Source organism: Melampsora larici-populina (genome assembly GCF_000204055.1).
Source record: "Melampsora larici-populina 98AG31 unplaced genomic scaffold MELLAscaffold_7, whole genome shotgun sequence".
Taxonomy (NCBI): Eukaryota; Fungi; Basidiomycota; class Pucciniomycetes; order Pucciniales; family Melampsoraceae; genus Melampsora; species Melampsora laricis-populina.
This window is the reverse complement of record NW_006768771.1, coordinates 108,145-124,946: the sequence shown is the minus strand read 5'-3', so window position 1 is coordinate 124,946 and position 16,802 is coordinate 108,145. Positions and strand designations below refer to the sequence as shown.

General features: G+C 40.4%; 1 protein-coding gene across 1 annotated transcript; it reads left to right on the top strand.

The window, feature by feature from the left end:
- MELLADRAFT_95109 (uncharacterized protein) lies at window positions 1-621 on the top strand (the record flags this gene model as incomplete). Its single annotated transcript, XM_007407004.1, has 1 exon — window positions 1-621. One exon carries the CDS (start codon window positions 1-3, stop codon window positions 619-621), a length of 621 nt encoding a protein of 206 aa, XP_007407066.1.
- Window positions 622-16,802: the final 16,181 nt, after the last annotated feature.

The window sequence follows — 16,802 nt, the reverse complement described above, 5'->3', positions numbered from 1 at the left end:
ATGGCCATCAATAAGGCCAAAAGAGCTCGCCGTGAGCGCGAAGAAGTCAAGATCAATCTGATAAAGTCTCAGGAGCTTGAAGAAACCACTCCTCCTGTCCCAACCACTCTAACTTTAACCACTCCAGCGATTCCAGCGATTCCGGCCACTAAACCTCCCAAGACTGAGCGTCAGATGGAGGACATCAACCATCGATACCTCGAGCTAGACAACTCACACCAAGCAGCAAATGCATATCACGAGCTTCATCCTGGTTCAATCAAAGAGATTATCAATCGATCACATCAGCTTGAAGAATTGAGAGAGTTCAACTTCTTGAGGAAGAAGCTCGAACTAGAGAGTTCAAAAACCGCCTCAATACCGGCCTCAATTGAGACAGCCATGTGCTCTATGCGCCGACAACAAAACTCAGATCCGGACTGGGAAGGGGCTGGAGTACACCATGCTCGCAAAATTCGACAGCTTGCTGCATTTGTGATCCTCCATCAACGTCTGCCTGAAGAAAACCACGGGAAATTGACTGTGCACAGCTGTATGCTTGACAACATGGGCTTCTTGAAAGCGATCACCGATTGGATTGCCACTGTGAGAGTAGGAAAGGTAATGTTTTCGCTTCTATGATTGAAGAGTCTGTCAACATCAACTAAACCTTTTGATTTGATGCTAAATCTTAGGTGACACCAGCAAGTCTTGCTCATCAAGTCAACTCGATAATTCTCCCTTCCTTTCCTGAATACCAAAAAACGATTTGTAGAACTACAGCAAACCAATGGATGCATAAGCTTAATTTTAGTGTCAAAGCATACAGCAAATGCTTGTATTACAACGGACATGAACGAGCTGATGTAGTTCTCTACCGACATAAATACTTAAAACAGATTGATGAGCTATGTAAAAATTCAAAGACTTATGCCGGAGACGATCTTGACAAAATTACTGAACCCAACTTGAGTGGCTCAGCTAGAGAGCTTGTTAGAGTTTACCACGACGAGTCAACAATTCATGCAAATGAAGAATCTTCAACACACTGGGCTCAACCCAAGGACTGTGATCTACGCTCGAAAAGTCTTGGAAAGTTGATTCACATCTCTGACTTTATTTGTGAAACAACTGGTAGACTTGTAATACCTCCAGATCATATGACAGATCTTCAAGAGAAAGATGCTGCCGTGATCATCACTCCAGGAAAAAATTCGGATCCCTGGTGGGACTCAAAACAGCTCATGCATCAGATTGAATTTCGGGCGATTCCAATTTTTGAGGCACTCCATCCTGGTGCTCAAGCTCTCTATGTATTCGACTGCTCATCCGCCCACGAATCATTTGGCGAGAATTCTCTTCGAGCTGCAAACATGATCCTCGGTACTGGGGGTGCAAAACCACAACTTCGAGACACTGTGATACCAAGTGACGATCCCAACATTCCAATCGAGCTGTGTGGACTCCCGCAGTCCATGGTTTTTCCTTCCAATTACTCAGATGGAAAGCTTGCTGGGAAGTCAAAAGGTATCAAACAGGTCTTAATCGAGCGTGGTCTATGGACCTACCATGAAGATCAAAGAAAGTCGAAACAACTTTCGCCTCTCAAATTGAAGTGTGAAGACTGCAAACGATCTGGTCTTGCTAAAGATAAAATCACCCGAGCTGAGCGTATCCTCAAAGAAGCAGTTAACTCAATGGAAGGCGAATCGGGTGAGGAGTTCCCTGAGCCACCAGAACTCCTGTCTGATCAACCAAAAGACTGCTGTTGGTTCACCATTATATCCGCCCAATCGGACTTTTCTGAAGAAAAACCAATCATACAGAAGATCATTGAAAACGCTGGCCATCTCTGTATCTTTTTGCCCAAATTCCATTGCGAGCTCAATCCGATCGAGCTTTATTGGTGCTTGATCAAAACAAGTAAGTGGGAGTTTCTTGTTTCAATCAAACATTGATAAACCTCGATTAGATCGCTGACCATCCGGACACATCCAAAACTAATTTAGAATTTTGTTTTCTGAGCTATACCTGCAATAACTTCCGAGAGGCAAAAGACCTGTTCAATCGAATTCGAAAAGAATGTCCTCTGGCAACCATCCGACGGTTTTTTCGGAAAATCAATGGACTCCAGGAGAAGCTCAGGCGAGTCTTTCCAATTGCAAAGGCTTGATTCTTTTCTCATTTTGATTTCTCTTTGCAGACAAGCTGCTCAAAAGAGCATAGCTCCAGACCCAGCTGCTCAAACCTAACCCTCACACCGCTGTGTTGCTCGCACCGCTGGAAATGTTTGAGAAACTGTCCATCAGCTATCAATTTTATCACTGTATTATTATCATTGTATCGCATTCCTATGTACAGATATCTAATCACTCCCCAAGAATGCACTCGATGATTCTCCGATCAAAAATCATCATCATGTTAGAGAATCTACAGTGATCACATCAAAAATCATATTGTAAAAAAAACAAATCTCGCAAATCTTTGAACTAATTCATTTCTATGTAAAAAAAAATTGGCCGACCTATTCGGGCTGGAATACTCTAGAGATTGATAAGAGTGTTCCATTTCCGTTTCCAAACTTTCAAAAACTCAAGGATAAGGATGCGAACATCGCTTTTCCATCCATAGCGATTTCAGTGCAAACGGCTTTGGTGACCCGACCCGAGGCTCGTTGAGTCTTGATGGTAACAACTATACCAATAAACCGGATTCCTTTGTGCGACTGGTGCTGATCAACTTCACAAAGCACAGACTGACAAGCGCATCATTCTTAGTAGCGTTCCGGCCGAGATGGAGGAATGCAATGACCTTGAGCCGAAATTTATACTTGATGGAGGCCCGGTCATCGGCATTGCCATGGGACTAGGTCACTTTTCGCCACGGCCAAACGAAGTTGGTAGCCTTTTCAATCACAAGATCCCACCACAGACTGAAAAAGCTCAGCATTTGAGTGAAATAACCGGAATCTGAAATCATCAAATAGATCAATCAGCAGTGCGAAATTAGTACATAAATCTTGAGGCACTTCGTCTGAGACACGTCGGCCTTGAGTTACGCGGAGTGGGGCCGCGAAGCGGCACGCACAAAACGAGGTTTGAAATTACTGATGACGGAAACCGAGACATAAGTCTGAGAGAGTAATGAGGACCTAAATAACAAACAAACCCCTATGGGGTGGCCAGAGGCCTACAAAGTATACTACTTTTCTGCTACGCACATTGTCTGTTCTACTACACTAAGCTTTGCGCATCTACAATCTTTGTTTACTCCACTCTTGTAGGACAACGTTCGATTTTTTGAAAAAAGAAGAAAAGAAACAAATTACCAAAAAAACTGAGAAAAAATCGTGTATATGAACTTTTTTACTATAATACTTTTATCATTCAGATTATTTTTACTATTATTAATTTTTTATGTTATATTTTATCGTTATTAACTTTTACTGATGGATCTATTGACTTTTAATATGTATCTCGAATGGAAGAAGAGTTTTTCTTTTCTTTTTTCTGGTGAGGGAGGGTGGGGAAGAAAAAAAATATATATATCTTGACCAAACGCCTATACTGGAGATTGAGTTTGAAGAGATACGCTGTTGAATGCGCCGACTAGAAACTGAGGGATTCTTCTAAGGTGCTGTATCGAATGGAAGAAGCGGGATTGGTAGAATCGAAGGGGATGGTATGAGAAGAGAAGTCGGAGGTGTTCTGCGTGTACTCGAAACACCTTCGTCCGATTCCTCCTATTGTCCCGTGTAGAGCGTTGGGGCTCTTGCTTTGCCCCTGCTAGATAAGCTTCTTCTTGATTGCGCATCTCATCTTTGGGTATCTTCAGTTGTCGTTTGTTCTATCTTTCTGTACTGATTCCACTCAGTTAATTGGGACACCAACTACAATTCATAAAAGATCATGTATCGCACTCACCAAGCAAGCCTTGAATCTCTTTCACGTCCACCGGTGCACTTGAGTTGCAGATATCGATTTGCATCTTGACCAGAATAACAATCGAAAACCGGTTCATCACTTTAACGCTTCTCGAGCAGGAAATTTGTCCTCCTTGCATGTGTTATGTTATTGTCTATATATGTGTTTGTGTCCATTTATGGTCACTAGAGAACATGCGGGCATGCCCGCCACAGTCCCACTGTGCCACAATTTACCTGCGACCATTCAAATTACTCAAAACTTTCTCATCGAGTGAAAAGCTGCTTGTCTTGGTGTTGCCTCACAGCTGTCCACAACTTCAAAACACACTAATTGTATTGATTTTCCTAAGCACATCCAGAAGCATTTTTGGCCAGTGTAGCAATGGTTCTCTGCAATAAAACAATATATGGTTGGTATAAATTCAAGTGTGATAATCAAGGCGCAAGAAGTAGTATCACAACAACAAAAGTTTCAAAGTACTGGGAAAACGTTTATATCATATGAAGAATTATATCTAGTATACCAGTCACTGTCTATGGCAATAGGGCATGTGCAAAAATTGCGTGTAAATGCTTTTGTTAAATGTTATGGCATCTATGGTAATCCAAACATTGGACCTTTTTGCATTTGTGATGATTCATCCTTGAAGTCAATGGATTAGACACCTGCCTCCACTCCTTTGTTTTTACAATTTTGGATGGGTTTTATTAAGCTTCCCAAACATAACTCATAATACTGATTTCGCTTTGTCAATTTTCTCTTAGTGTGTGAAATTTGAGGGATACAGGGTGATTTTTTAGTTTCTTTCTGTTCCTCAAAAACAATTAAAGTGTATGCCGGAATATGGTATAATACTACAAGTGATTTATACTGAACCAACCCACTTTAAGCGCAATGCTAGCCTGAATGTAGGGTTTTATGCTTTACTGCAAAGAACCATGCAAAATTCATGGTTACCCCATTTCTAAAAATTCCAGTATTGATGATGGCAAGTCAGATGTAGGCTTTGAGAAGGCAAGGTGTAAGAGCAAACTCCATGATGTGGTAGTCGTACCCGGAAACAGTATAACATACCAGTTGATGTGGTCAAGGACAACCCTGTGACAACGCAAGGTTGGCCCCCCGCTTGTGTGTCTGTAAATAAAGGCAGGAAGTAATTGACTGATTCAGTAAACAATGTTACTCAATTTGTCAAAGAAACTCAAGAATAGGCATTTTTTGTAAAGGTAAAGGTTTACCCAGTCAGAAGCACTCAATGATGTCTTGATTATAATTGAGAGGTGTTTATAAATTGGAAATAATTTCACAACAAAGTCATTCATGAACAATCCTTATATGGCAAGCTCTCAAACTAAGGCAGTTTATTTGTGAGCCTTTTCCACAGTTCAAAAGACTACTCCCATTGAGAATAAATAAATACAGCTGTAAATTATGTCAATTGGTCAAAAGGTTACCTGACAGTCAAACTTGCTATTGCTCATCTGCTGTTGCTTCTCATCATTTTATCCTGCATATACTTACATAGCCTTTGTATTGATCAAGAGCTGTATTTGTAATCTACCATCACAGTAAATACCATTGTCAAGAGGGTTCACCATGTAAAATATAAATAAATTAAGATTATAAAATATGTAATTATTGCTTCAATGGGAAGAAAGCAAGGCTTGGCACGTGTCAGGTGTCAAATCAAAAGACATTGCATAAAATAATGAACTGCAAATACTGGAGAAAGTAAAAAAAAGAAAGACCACGGTAGAAAGAGAGAAAGGCTATGGCAATCAGGCACCAGGGATTGATTCAGGTTCACATACACAAGAAATTATCTTGGATAGAGTGCTTATTTGATATAGTGCTCTTTGGTTGAGAGGTTGAAGTAAACCAAGACCGAGAGGAAGACGCTAGACAGGAGCCGGATGACGCAGCAATTTTCGATCTTGTGAAATGAGGTCTTAAGTGAGGCTCATGGTTAATTTGGATTTCTTGGATATATACAAAAGATTGATGCGGAGGGTGATGGTTGTCGAATCGAGTGGGACACAGCACCTATTTATAGGGATGGAAAGTAGAAGTAAGCAAAGGGCTAAACAGGACTTTTGAAAGCAGGCTTTCAAAAGGTGACTATTGAAGATAGAAAGCCTCTCGAACAAGGGAGTGAATCCCAATAAAGCAAAGGAAACGACTTCCCAATAGGCTTAACAAAAGCGCCTTTTAAAGAAAGCACATAAAACATAGAGTATTTCAAGAAACGAAAAAAACAAGATCAAAAGCAGAATGTCCACAAGGCAATACGGAAAGGTACGTGGTTTTGTTTCAAGAAGCACAGCAAATCGCTAACAAAGCCAAAAGGAATCTCAAGGCGACAACGAAACATATGTGTTTTTGTTTCAATAAGCACAGCTCATTATAACTAACAAAGCCAAAAGTAATATTGTTAAACAATCAGAGATTTAAAAGTAAGAATACAATCACAAAACAAACTAACAAACTGAGCTTGAAAAGAAACAAAAGCGACCTAATGTGGGGTTGCCCGGAGCAGAAGAGTATCAGACGGTACCAACGCTCGGATCTCAGCGCTGTGATCACGGTAAACGGTACGGTGCGGTACGGGCCGCACCGCACCGCAATTGCCTGTTTGACATCGCGGTTCCCTCGTACCGTCCTCTGTCTATGGAGTTTGTGGTTACAGTGCCCACTACAATTACGCCGCACTTTGACAACGGTCACCGCAGCGCGACCCGTAGCCGCTACGGTCCACTACGGGTATGTACCGGGCTTTTGAATATCCGCGGCTGGGTTTGATTTCTAGGCGCTCCATACACCTGTGCCTCTTTTTTTCGATCATCATGGTGCCTGTTCTTCTTTTTTTTGATCGCAAGGGGCCTTCACGTCCCAATTGGTCATTATTTCCCCTGCGTAGCGCAACTGGCAACCGATGGTCGATTCGAGCTTTCAAATCGAAAAGGTCAGTTTCTGCTCTTTTCGATTCATAATTTCTTTTCATTATCGACATCTTCATCCATCTTCACATCTTCCCTTCTTCCTATATTCTCAAGTTCTTCGTACTGATATAGATCCTTTTTTTGTTAATCACCACCTTTATAACACCATGTCTGTTTTGAGGTAGCATGTCGACGTGCTCACACCAATCAATTTCCGTAGAGGGTGGATATAACCTACAAACAGGTCTGAGAGCTAAGCATACAATTGCCTTTGTCAAGAGGTTCAGACAGCAAGAGTGTTAAATGGGCTCCTTTGTGCATAGTTCCATTGACAAACGGTACATTTTTTATTGTCTATTATTATTAACAAAGGATTTGCATTTTCTAGAGACAAATTGAATAAAGATCTGTTCAAATTTATTACACAACTCTCCGTGTGAGCACATCGATGTGCTCATGGGGGACGGACATGGTGTAATGGATAGTCCTGGTACTAATAGTGCTCCTAACTCACCAGTGGTATCAACCTCCCTCGCTGTCCCCAACTCGACTCGTCGTTCTACACAATCCAGCCCTCGCCGCCAAGAAGGACCGTTTGTATCTACATCTGGGGACTCACGTACGGCTTTGAAAAATTTCTTGACCAAATTTCACCGCGATGGACCAAAATATGAGGGTCAGATAGGTCGTTGAGGTGCGGTACGGTGCGGTCTTACCGTACCTTAGTGGGATTGTGACTACGGTCACCATCTGATAACGCTACGGTACGGGCTATTTGAAAACGGTCTACCACAACGTAGTGACGGAACCGCCGTAATCCGTCGTGTTACGGTGAGATCCGAGCGTTGACGGTACTTATGCGAGTCTGTTGCACATATTTATATTTTAGATGTTAGAGCCTCCCTTTTCAGAGGTTTTCACCTTTATACAGTCAAACCCCTCTAAATACATACCCCTCGGCGGAAAGGAAAATGTATGGCTATGGAGGGGTTATGTCTTTGTTGGGGAAACCCTCTGTAGCCATGCATATAAAACCCTCTAAAGACATAGAAACAACGCAGCCACAGTTACTGTACTGGTAAAGTATTGTCAATACTAGTACAGTACCTGGCTTTTTGGATACTACAAATGAAGGTACTTGGTACAGTACCTTGCACCAGGTACAGTACTCCGTACAGTACCTACAATCTAGTTACCGTAAAAAATGCCCAGCAGTAAAGGAACTTTGTGTTCTGCTAGGTACTGTACTATACTGGTATCTCAGGTTTGCAGATAGGTACTGTACTTTAACGTACCTATGGCAGGTACTGCCCAGTATCTCACCGTACCTTGAGTTGGTACCTGGGACATTGGGTGTATTGAAAGGCTTAAGAAATGATAACTAAGTTGCTTATTTATATATAAATCATGGATTAGGTAATAAATATCAGTAGAGAGTGAAACTGAAAACAAAAATACTACTATAGTGCTGGGAGGAAAGGGGATTGATCAAGAAAATCAAAAATACAGGTACTGTTGACTACTGTACCAGTATAGTACCTATATTTTAGGTACTGGCAGGGCCGGTACCGGTATCGTACCTTCCGTGGCGGTACTGTACTTGGTACAGTACCTATACTAAAATTTCAAAAATATTTGCCCTCCAGTACAGTAGTGCCCATCTAGGTACAATACTGGCAGGTACTGTACCGGGAAAATCAGGTACTATACTGTACTTTACTGGTACTGGTACAGTAACTGTGGCTGCGTTGATAGAAACCATGGCTGTAGAGGGTTTTTTAAAGTGGCTTCAAGCCGGTCCAGGAGATACTCGTCCGCAGTGATGTTGTTTGGAAATCTCAAGGGCAAGCAGGAAGATTAGCAACATATGTAGATACGATTACCAATTCAGGTGATGTAAGGTGGATTGGCTGGATTGAACACTATGGGCTCTATGCCATAGTGCTCCGGTGGTGGTGAGCCGTCTCAATCTGCCATCGTAGGTATCGAATAGTATCACCTAGGAGCGAAGATGTGCAAAGATAGGCAAAGATTCTCTGCCTTCCTGCCACCGCAACAACCCTTTTTTCTATGGCTTTGCACTGAAATGATGAGTTTTTTTAAAATATGGGTATGGGTTACTGCGTTAGGCGGAACTATGGCATTTTCTCAATTTTCGGCCCCGCCCAACTTGGGAGAAGCCAAAAACCATGGCTACAGGCGGGTTATAGCTTTACATGGGTAAGGCTTTAGAAGGGTTTGACTGTACTTGTGTTGTGATTTTTTCTCAATGTGAGGGTACATAAATTTGTTTTTTGCAAAGATGATGAACTTAGTTTAGAGTCATTTTTTAGGAGATGAGATTCAAATGAACATCAGAGATACATCAGAAATTGAAGGGGATCAACTTTGACTCTTCCTGATACATACAATTGTAAAGTTATGAGAGATTAACTTGTTGATAGTCAAAGATCATTTTCCCTTCTGTGGTAGTTAAAGAGGTACATGTATATAGTGAAGGTTGTATTTATGTATCAGGTAAGAATGATGAAGTTTTTGTTGAAGTCACTATTAGATGAACAAAGGGGTCAACTGGTCAATTGAATCAAGGTGTGATGGGGGAACTTTTGAGTTATCTATTTTCTTTCCCAATCTTTCCTGTTTCTTGTTGTGTTGAAAAGAATGAGTGAGTCATCCCTCTGCATGAATAATCTTGTGGGCCTACTAGTGTCTGTTAGGCTAGTAGAGTCAATAAGAAGCTTCTAGAAGATCTAATCACTTCTATCAAGGTCCTTCAGTTCAATATTCACGAGTATGAACAGGTATATTGTAGAGACTTGAACATAAGAGCTTTACTTGGAATAAACAAGTAAAGACTCCAGTTAGATCACATTTGAACAAAGGATCTTACTTAAGGATTTTGGGTTGATTATTTTTCTTTACAATAATTAAACAAAGGAGTAACTGGTATGCAGTTTTTGACTCTCATTTGGTCCTCTTCTTCTTCAAATAAAGGTCAAAGAAGGTGGTATTCAAGTCTGTTATAACACCAGCAACTTTACACTCTGACCAACCCTGGGCCACCAACACAACACTCTGAAAAACATTTATTTGCAGCTGTTTTGTGCTGCAAAACGTTGAGGTGATCAATTTATAGGAGTAATCAAGAAATATTAAAAATTTATTATCTCATCAGTCAATTTGAGAGTTTTAGTGCAAAAGTTGTGTTTTTTATATTCTTTTTATAGTATTTTAGTTTCATTATCAATCAAACTTACATAATCTTCATTTATTTACATCAAATTTATCCAATTGTATTCATTAGATAATAATCAGCAAGAAGAAAAATAAATAAATATAAAAAAAGTCAAAAATAGTGGTACACAAAATTGAAAACCGCATGAGAAAACCATATGAAACAACCACATGAATTTTTTGGCTTTTGCAGGGAAAATCAAAAAGTCCATGTATTTTCATGCAGGTTTTTCAGGCGGGTTTTTCATGTGGTTTTCAATTTTGTGTACCACTAATAGGGGGTTTCAAGTCAGAAATTTTTCGTGAAACTTTTTAAAAAACGGACAAGTTTTTTAAATTTTATGGTGGGTTTTTTTTTCTGCAAATATACGGTCAACACCATTTGGGACACCTAAAAAGGTGTCCCAATTATTTTAAATTTACGGTATATTTTGCAACATTGGACAACTTGTTGGACTGTAAAATACCGTAAATTTATTGACTTGAAACCCCCTAATATAGGTACATCAAGTTGGAAAATGGGTTTTAGAGTAATAATTTTTGGTTTGAGGGTTCAAGAATGGTATATTTTGAAGAAGAGTGATCATACTAGTCAGCAACAACTTTAATCATGGGGATTGATAAGAAAGGATTGAAGTTATTCTAGCAAGAGGGAAATTCAAAGATGGCAAACAAGGGTAATACAGGATTAATTCATATGTAATGATTGATTTGAGGGATTTAATGGTTTCCAAGAGTTTTAGAGTGATTTTGAGAGTTACGCTTAGGAAAGGCATGGTCTACAATGATCTTATGAACAAGATAAATTAGTGATAGGCATGAAAAGGGGTGAAAATCATTAAAATGGAGGTTTTCAGCTCATTACATACAGTCATTGCACCCTACAAGTATAATTTTAATCTAAAAATTGTTCAACCTTTGCTACACATCAATGTGAAATAAGCATAAAGGCATAGCTTGCATTTAAAATAACCTGTATGCATGTTTTTCTCAAAAAGAAATTGAGATCACTTGTTTGATATTGTCAAAGATGGTTAAAAAAGTGAGGATAAAGTGTTTTAAAGTTGATATACTGTGATCAATAAAGCAGGAACTTGCAGAGTGAGCAGGAGGTTTGCTCAAACCTTCTTGAAAGTTCAACTTGCCCAGGAAAACAAATCCTCTATAAGCATATCACCCGGTTCAACCCCAAAATATGCTTACATATAGCTAAATCTGCACTCATTGTGAGCATTTTTTTGCTCAGGGACATATTTTAGCTTATATACTTATTAACATAAATTAAGCCCTGCTTGTTTTTTTTTGGCCAAAAAACCATGCTTATAATGTGATATGCATACTCAGTGTGTGCTTATAGTGAGTGACAACTGTATGTCAAATTTTGTCAGATCAGGACAAGTAAGGGCTCAATCAACACAGAATGTTTCATCTCATAATGTGCATAGAATTTAATTTTCTCATCTATCTCTATACATATGTGAATTCTGAAATTCTTCATATTGATTTGATTGGTTTGAAGTCAAGTTGAAGATTTTCAAAAGACCTATTTTAAAACAAAAAAACAAAAAACCAATGATTGTAAAAACATCAAGCGGTGTTAATTGGTCTTGATTCAATTCATGTGACTGGGTCTGACAGGTGAAAAGACAATGTTTGTCGTTGACTTTGGTATTGGAGGTTGGGTTGAGTCGAGTTTTTGGATTTGAAGTTGCTGTGAACAAGTTGTGATGTGTGATACTGCATGTGTTAGCCAATCGGTAAATTTACCAATTTGCCAACACAAATTGATGAAAAATTAACTACCATGGGGCTAATTGCTCACCAGTGTGGAAAAGATCCCGTGGTTGCTTTAAATTTAACCTTACCGCACCCAATTTACCGCATGAGTGCGGATGCTCTAAGTCAATAGTAACAGGGTATTTGTGCGAATGTTGTAAGGAATCAAAAAGAATGGCAAAAATTTTAACTTTGCACTTACATACACACATGTAACAGCATTTACAACCCAAAAAACTTACTTTATCAATTTTCACTACTTGATTTCTCATTCATCACACATCACAGATAGCTCATGTAACTGTAAACTTCAACTTTTCCAAGTGGGTGGGAAAAAATTATTGGGATTATGATTTGTTATAAAATGATCTATCACTCCATACCTGAGCCATAATACCCACACTACATATGTGTAGCAGGCTCAGTGAATAGGTGGTTATCATGTACATACAGTTCTGCTCAGTTATCTGCTCATCAGTACAAGTTATTCATATATAATACATGCTGTAGCTTTTTTCAGATTGACAAAATCATTCAAAAGATTGACTGCATACACTTACTCAATGTTTTGGTGTAATCTCGTCAACTCAACTGCATGTAACACCCTTTCTGTTACTAAGAAATAGCTTCAACAATAATGCCTGAGCAGCTACATAATCATACGTAGTGAATTTTTGGGACAATTTTTGCAAAGTCAAGAAAGTTACATGTGGTATAAAATGTGATTTATTTATCCTGATGGCCAAAAAACTTAGCAGACTTGTACGTACATGATAGACAACTATTTACTTAGCTTGCTGCACATATGTAGTGTGTGTGATATGGCTCAGGTGTGCAGTATTAGATCCTTGTATGACAAACTGTACAATTGATCATTTTCCTCTCTCAACTTGGGGAAGTTGAAAGATGTTCACAGTGTGTAGTGCCAAGGATTGACCAGAATCACAATACATACATTAAATTACATACATTACAATGCAGTACATACATTCACTGCCAACATAATTACCTTGGATTTTTCAATCCAATGTATCATCAGATTCCAAACCTCGGACAGCTTCTGTCTGAGGTTTTGATCCAAGGCAATTCTCAGCGCAGAAGATTACCTCAGACAAAAACCTCGGACAGGATCTGTCCAAGGATTTACCTCTGATGATGCCTTGGATTCCGCAACCCGAGGCATCTATGTTGGCAACGCAGCAACAGTGACGCTACTGGTACCGGTACCGTCTAGTATTGTCACTGTCCTGGCCAGTGCCGTACCTGGCAGTACCGTACCACCAGCCGGCTACAGTACTGGAGGGCCTGAGATTCGTTTTTTTTCTCAAGGTACGGTACCAGGTATGGTACCGGAATTCCAGGCAAAGTACCGGTACTACCCAGTACCGGTACCCAACTCAGGGGGTACGGTTCCGTGCCGTACCTGTATTCCTTAGGATACAGAGATACTCCGACCGGATGAGCAAGGGGGTATGTATCTAGACCACATACTCAATCAGAATCTCAAACACCTCTAGGCTCTACTTTGGAAGACTGGACGAATCCGGTGATAATCGTAAGTCTCGTGACCAACTATCCCCCTTGCGTTGATTCCTTCACTGACCCCAGGCTTCAATCTACAGGTTCGAAAGGATGATGCCCGTGCCAATTTTCGTTAGTGTTTCAATAGGTGGGGGGAACTGCTATATGAGCAGGCCCTTGCGACGATATCACAGGTCAGTTAGTAAGAGTAGACGCCACTCATCATTGTTTGTCTCGACACACTCTTCTCCATTCCTTCTAATACTATCTTCAATTCCTCTCCATTAATATCACAATTTTAATTTTATCTAACTTTCTTTCCACCATCCTCTTCCAACAAGGTCTTTGTCTAAACCGAACATGTCTTCATCTTCTGTTCATCATCCAAGCCGGCGCAGTAGTCGACCATCTCCCGCTAGAAAACAGCACAACATGATCTCTTTACCCAGTGACTCTCGCCGATCGTACAAAGGCCGTGAAGAAGAAGAATCGGATTCTGACGTTTCGTTCAAGAAGTCTAGTCTTACCCTTAGTCACAAACGCAAAAGGGTCAATCAAAGCCTCTCAATTGACGAAGACAACGACCCTTATGTTCAATCCAGCCCTCCACACAAATCATCTCGCCGAGATCGAGAATCTTCGGTTCAATCAAGCCCTCAGACATCAAAGAAGTCATCTCGTAAAAGTTCTTCCTCATCGAAATCAAGAGACAGACAATCAAACCGCCCTAAATTTACCCGTGCCAAAGTTAAACAACCCAGCTTGGTTGCTTCCGGTGGAACTCAAGGAGGTGTTAAGCTTAAGATCGACCTAGTGCAAGACTCCGACAAGGAGAACAGCAAGGTTAGGCCTATGGTGATCAAAGATGACGACGAGGACGATGACCACTTTGATCCGATCAAGAATTACTTCGAACCCGCCAAGCAAGGCCCCAAGGATGTAAGCCATTCTTTTCCACTTTGATATTATTTATCGTTTTCGTCTTGACTGTTATTTCTCGTCTTAAAGTTTAATATTATTTCATTTCATTTGCTTATTATATCTGACTGTTTTCACTCTCACTTCTGATCTTAGGCGCCTGGCGTGTTAGGCACATATCCCTGCAAGCACTGCAAAATCGAAGTGCGCAGTGCAGGTGGAACTTCGGGTCTATGGGCCCATCGAGATGGTTCCAAGCAGCCCTCGAAGACCGGCAAGGCTGGATGCAAGCAACGAGATGCGGCGATCGAAGCCGGATGTATCCTTCCACTCACGGTATACGAACGTCGCAACGAGGCCACCAACAATTCACAAGGCCAAACTGCGATTACTGCGTTTGCCCATGTGGTTCCAAAGTTTGACAACAAAATTCTTAATCAAATGGTGGGTATGTGGGTAATCCGAACGGCTCAACCGTGGCGCCGAGTTGAGGACCTTCTTCTTCGAGCATCATTCCGTTATGCTAACCCCAACGCCCATTTATTGGGCAGGGGGTGGGTTGCCAAATTCGCTCACGAGGCCTACATGGAAATGAGGGCAGTAGTCTTTGGCGAGCTGAAGGTGAGTAATGACTTCTTATTTATTACATTTCAAATCTATTTTGACAAATAATGACAATGTTCATCTTTTTAATTGTTTATTCAGTCTCTAACCAGCAAATTTGGTCTTATCCACGACGTGTGGACCACCAAGGGGAACCGGTATGGGTTTCTTGGGGCAAGTGTGACGTTTGTAACAAAGGATTGGAGGTTTGTTACACGCCACTTGTGCCTCAAGCTCATAGCCTGGCACCACAAAGGCGATTGGCTCGCAGAGCCATTGATCAACCTCTTAACAAAACATGGAATTCATACTAAGATAAGTTTTTCTTTCCTTTGATTCGAAATTATCAATTGGCAAAAGAAAGCTGAGATCCCTCCCCTTATCCACATGTTGGCACAGACCCACGATTCTGGCAGCAACAACAATACATTAGCCGAAGTGATGCAAGTGCGATTGTCTAAGTATAGTGCTGATCATATACAATCATTCAAGTGGAATCATGAAAATCACCGAGTCCGTTGCATTTGTCACAAGCTGGCACTAATGGTGAACGCCGGCCTTCAAGGCCTTGGAATCAAAGCTCCACCACCACCGCTGGTCAAATCCACGATGTTAGGCGACTTTCCGATACCAACAACAACCTTACAATCCATACCTGAGGAGGACAAGGCCGCCAAATCCGAAAAATCCGATGAAGAAGGTGACCTCGACCCCGAGGTTGACGACACAGATCTCAAGCCTTCTGAAGCCAAAGATACTCCGAATTGGTATGATGTTGTGGATGGTCCACATGCTGAGGCTGCTGTGGAACATGAAGATGTGGACGCACACGCAAGTGGTCGGAATAATGCCAATGCGGTGCACAATCTGATTACAAAGGTTTGTCTTTTTCCTTTCATCATTTGATCCATTTTTGTCATCTTATTTCTTAATGATATTGACTTTGAGGTTCTTAGCTTGACGTCATAGGTCGAAAGATTGGAGGATCAGCTGTAATGTGTGCACTTTTCGACGCCATGAGCCATGTGAGCTACTAGCGTCTTTCAGGCTAGTAAGTCACTAAAGAAAAGGATGAGAATAATAAACTGAGTTTATTATTAGCGTGGGAAACTTATTTAAAGTTTTAAATAATGTTATAAAAGAAGCAGTGGGATCAAATCCGCACTGACTTCAGTTAGATGACCTCTTAACAGAGGGTTTGGATACAAATCCGGGAATTAATGCAAGACAAGAAGTCTTCTAGCAGGATGTGAAGTAGAAACTACAGTCTAGTTTCGTGCCCAGGCTAACAACACTCTACTCTAGAGTTTGCTAATCAAGGGAAATATCACCTAGTGATATTTAAAGTTCTTTAAACTCTGAACACAGAGGAACTCCCGTGAATTTAGAGTTTCTCAAGTTATTGAATTCCCTTAATAACTTGAGCAGTACTGCAAGGATCACCTCCTGGAAGAAGTCTTCAAAAGAACTTCTACAAATAACAAAAGCAATGATCAATTAGAGAAATATACAATGTCTAATGAAAGAGGACAAGGACTCTTATTTATCTGATTGATGATGTTTACTGATAATTTGATGATATGTAATGATGATAATGGATTTTCCTGGCGGGTCAGAGAGCTCTTTATATACTCAAAACCCTGAGAATCCTTTATGTACAACTTGTGGTTTGATTACATACTCATTTGACGTATGTAATCATGAATTTTAATTATTTAATTATTATCTGATTACGCACGGGTGTAACTCTTGTGTTACTCCTGTGATACGCACTTGTGAAAGGCAATCTTACATAATATAACCAAAAGGTTACATCTACATGTATGTACATATGTAATTTCATATGTAACTATATGTAATTACATACGTACTTGTCTCTTGAGAAATGAGCCATGAGTTGTAAATT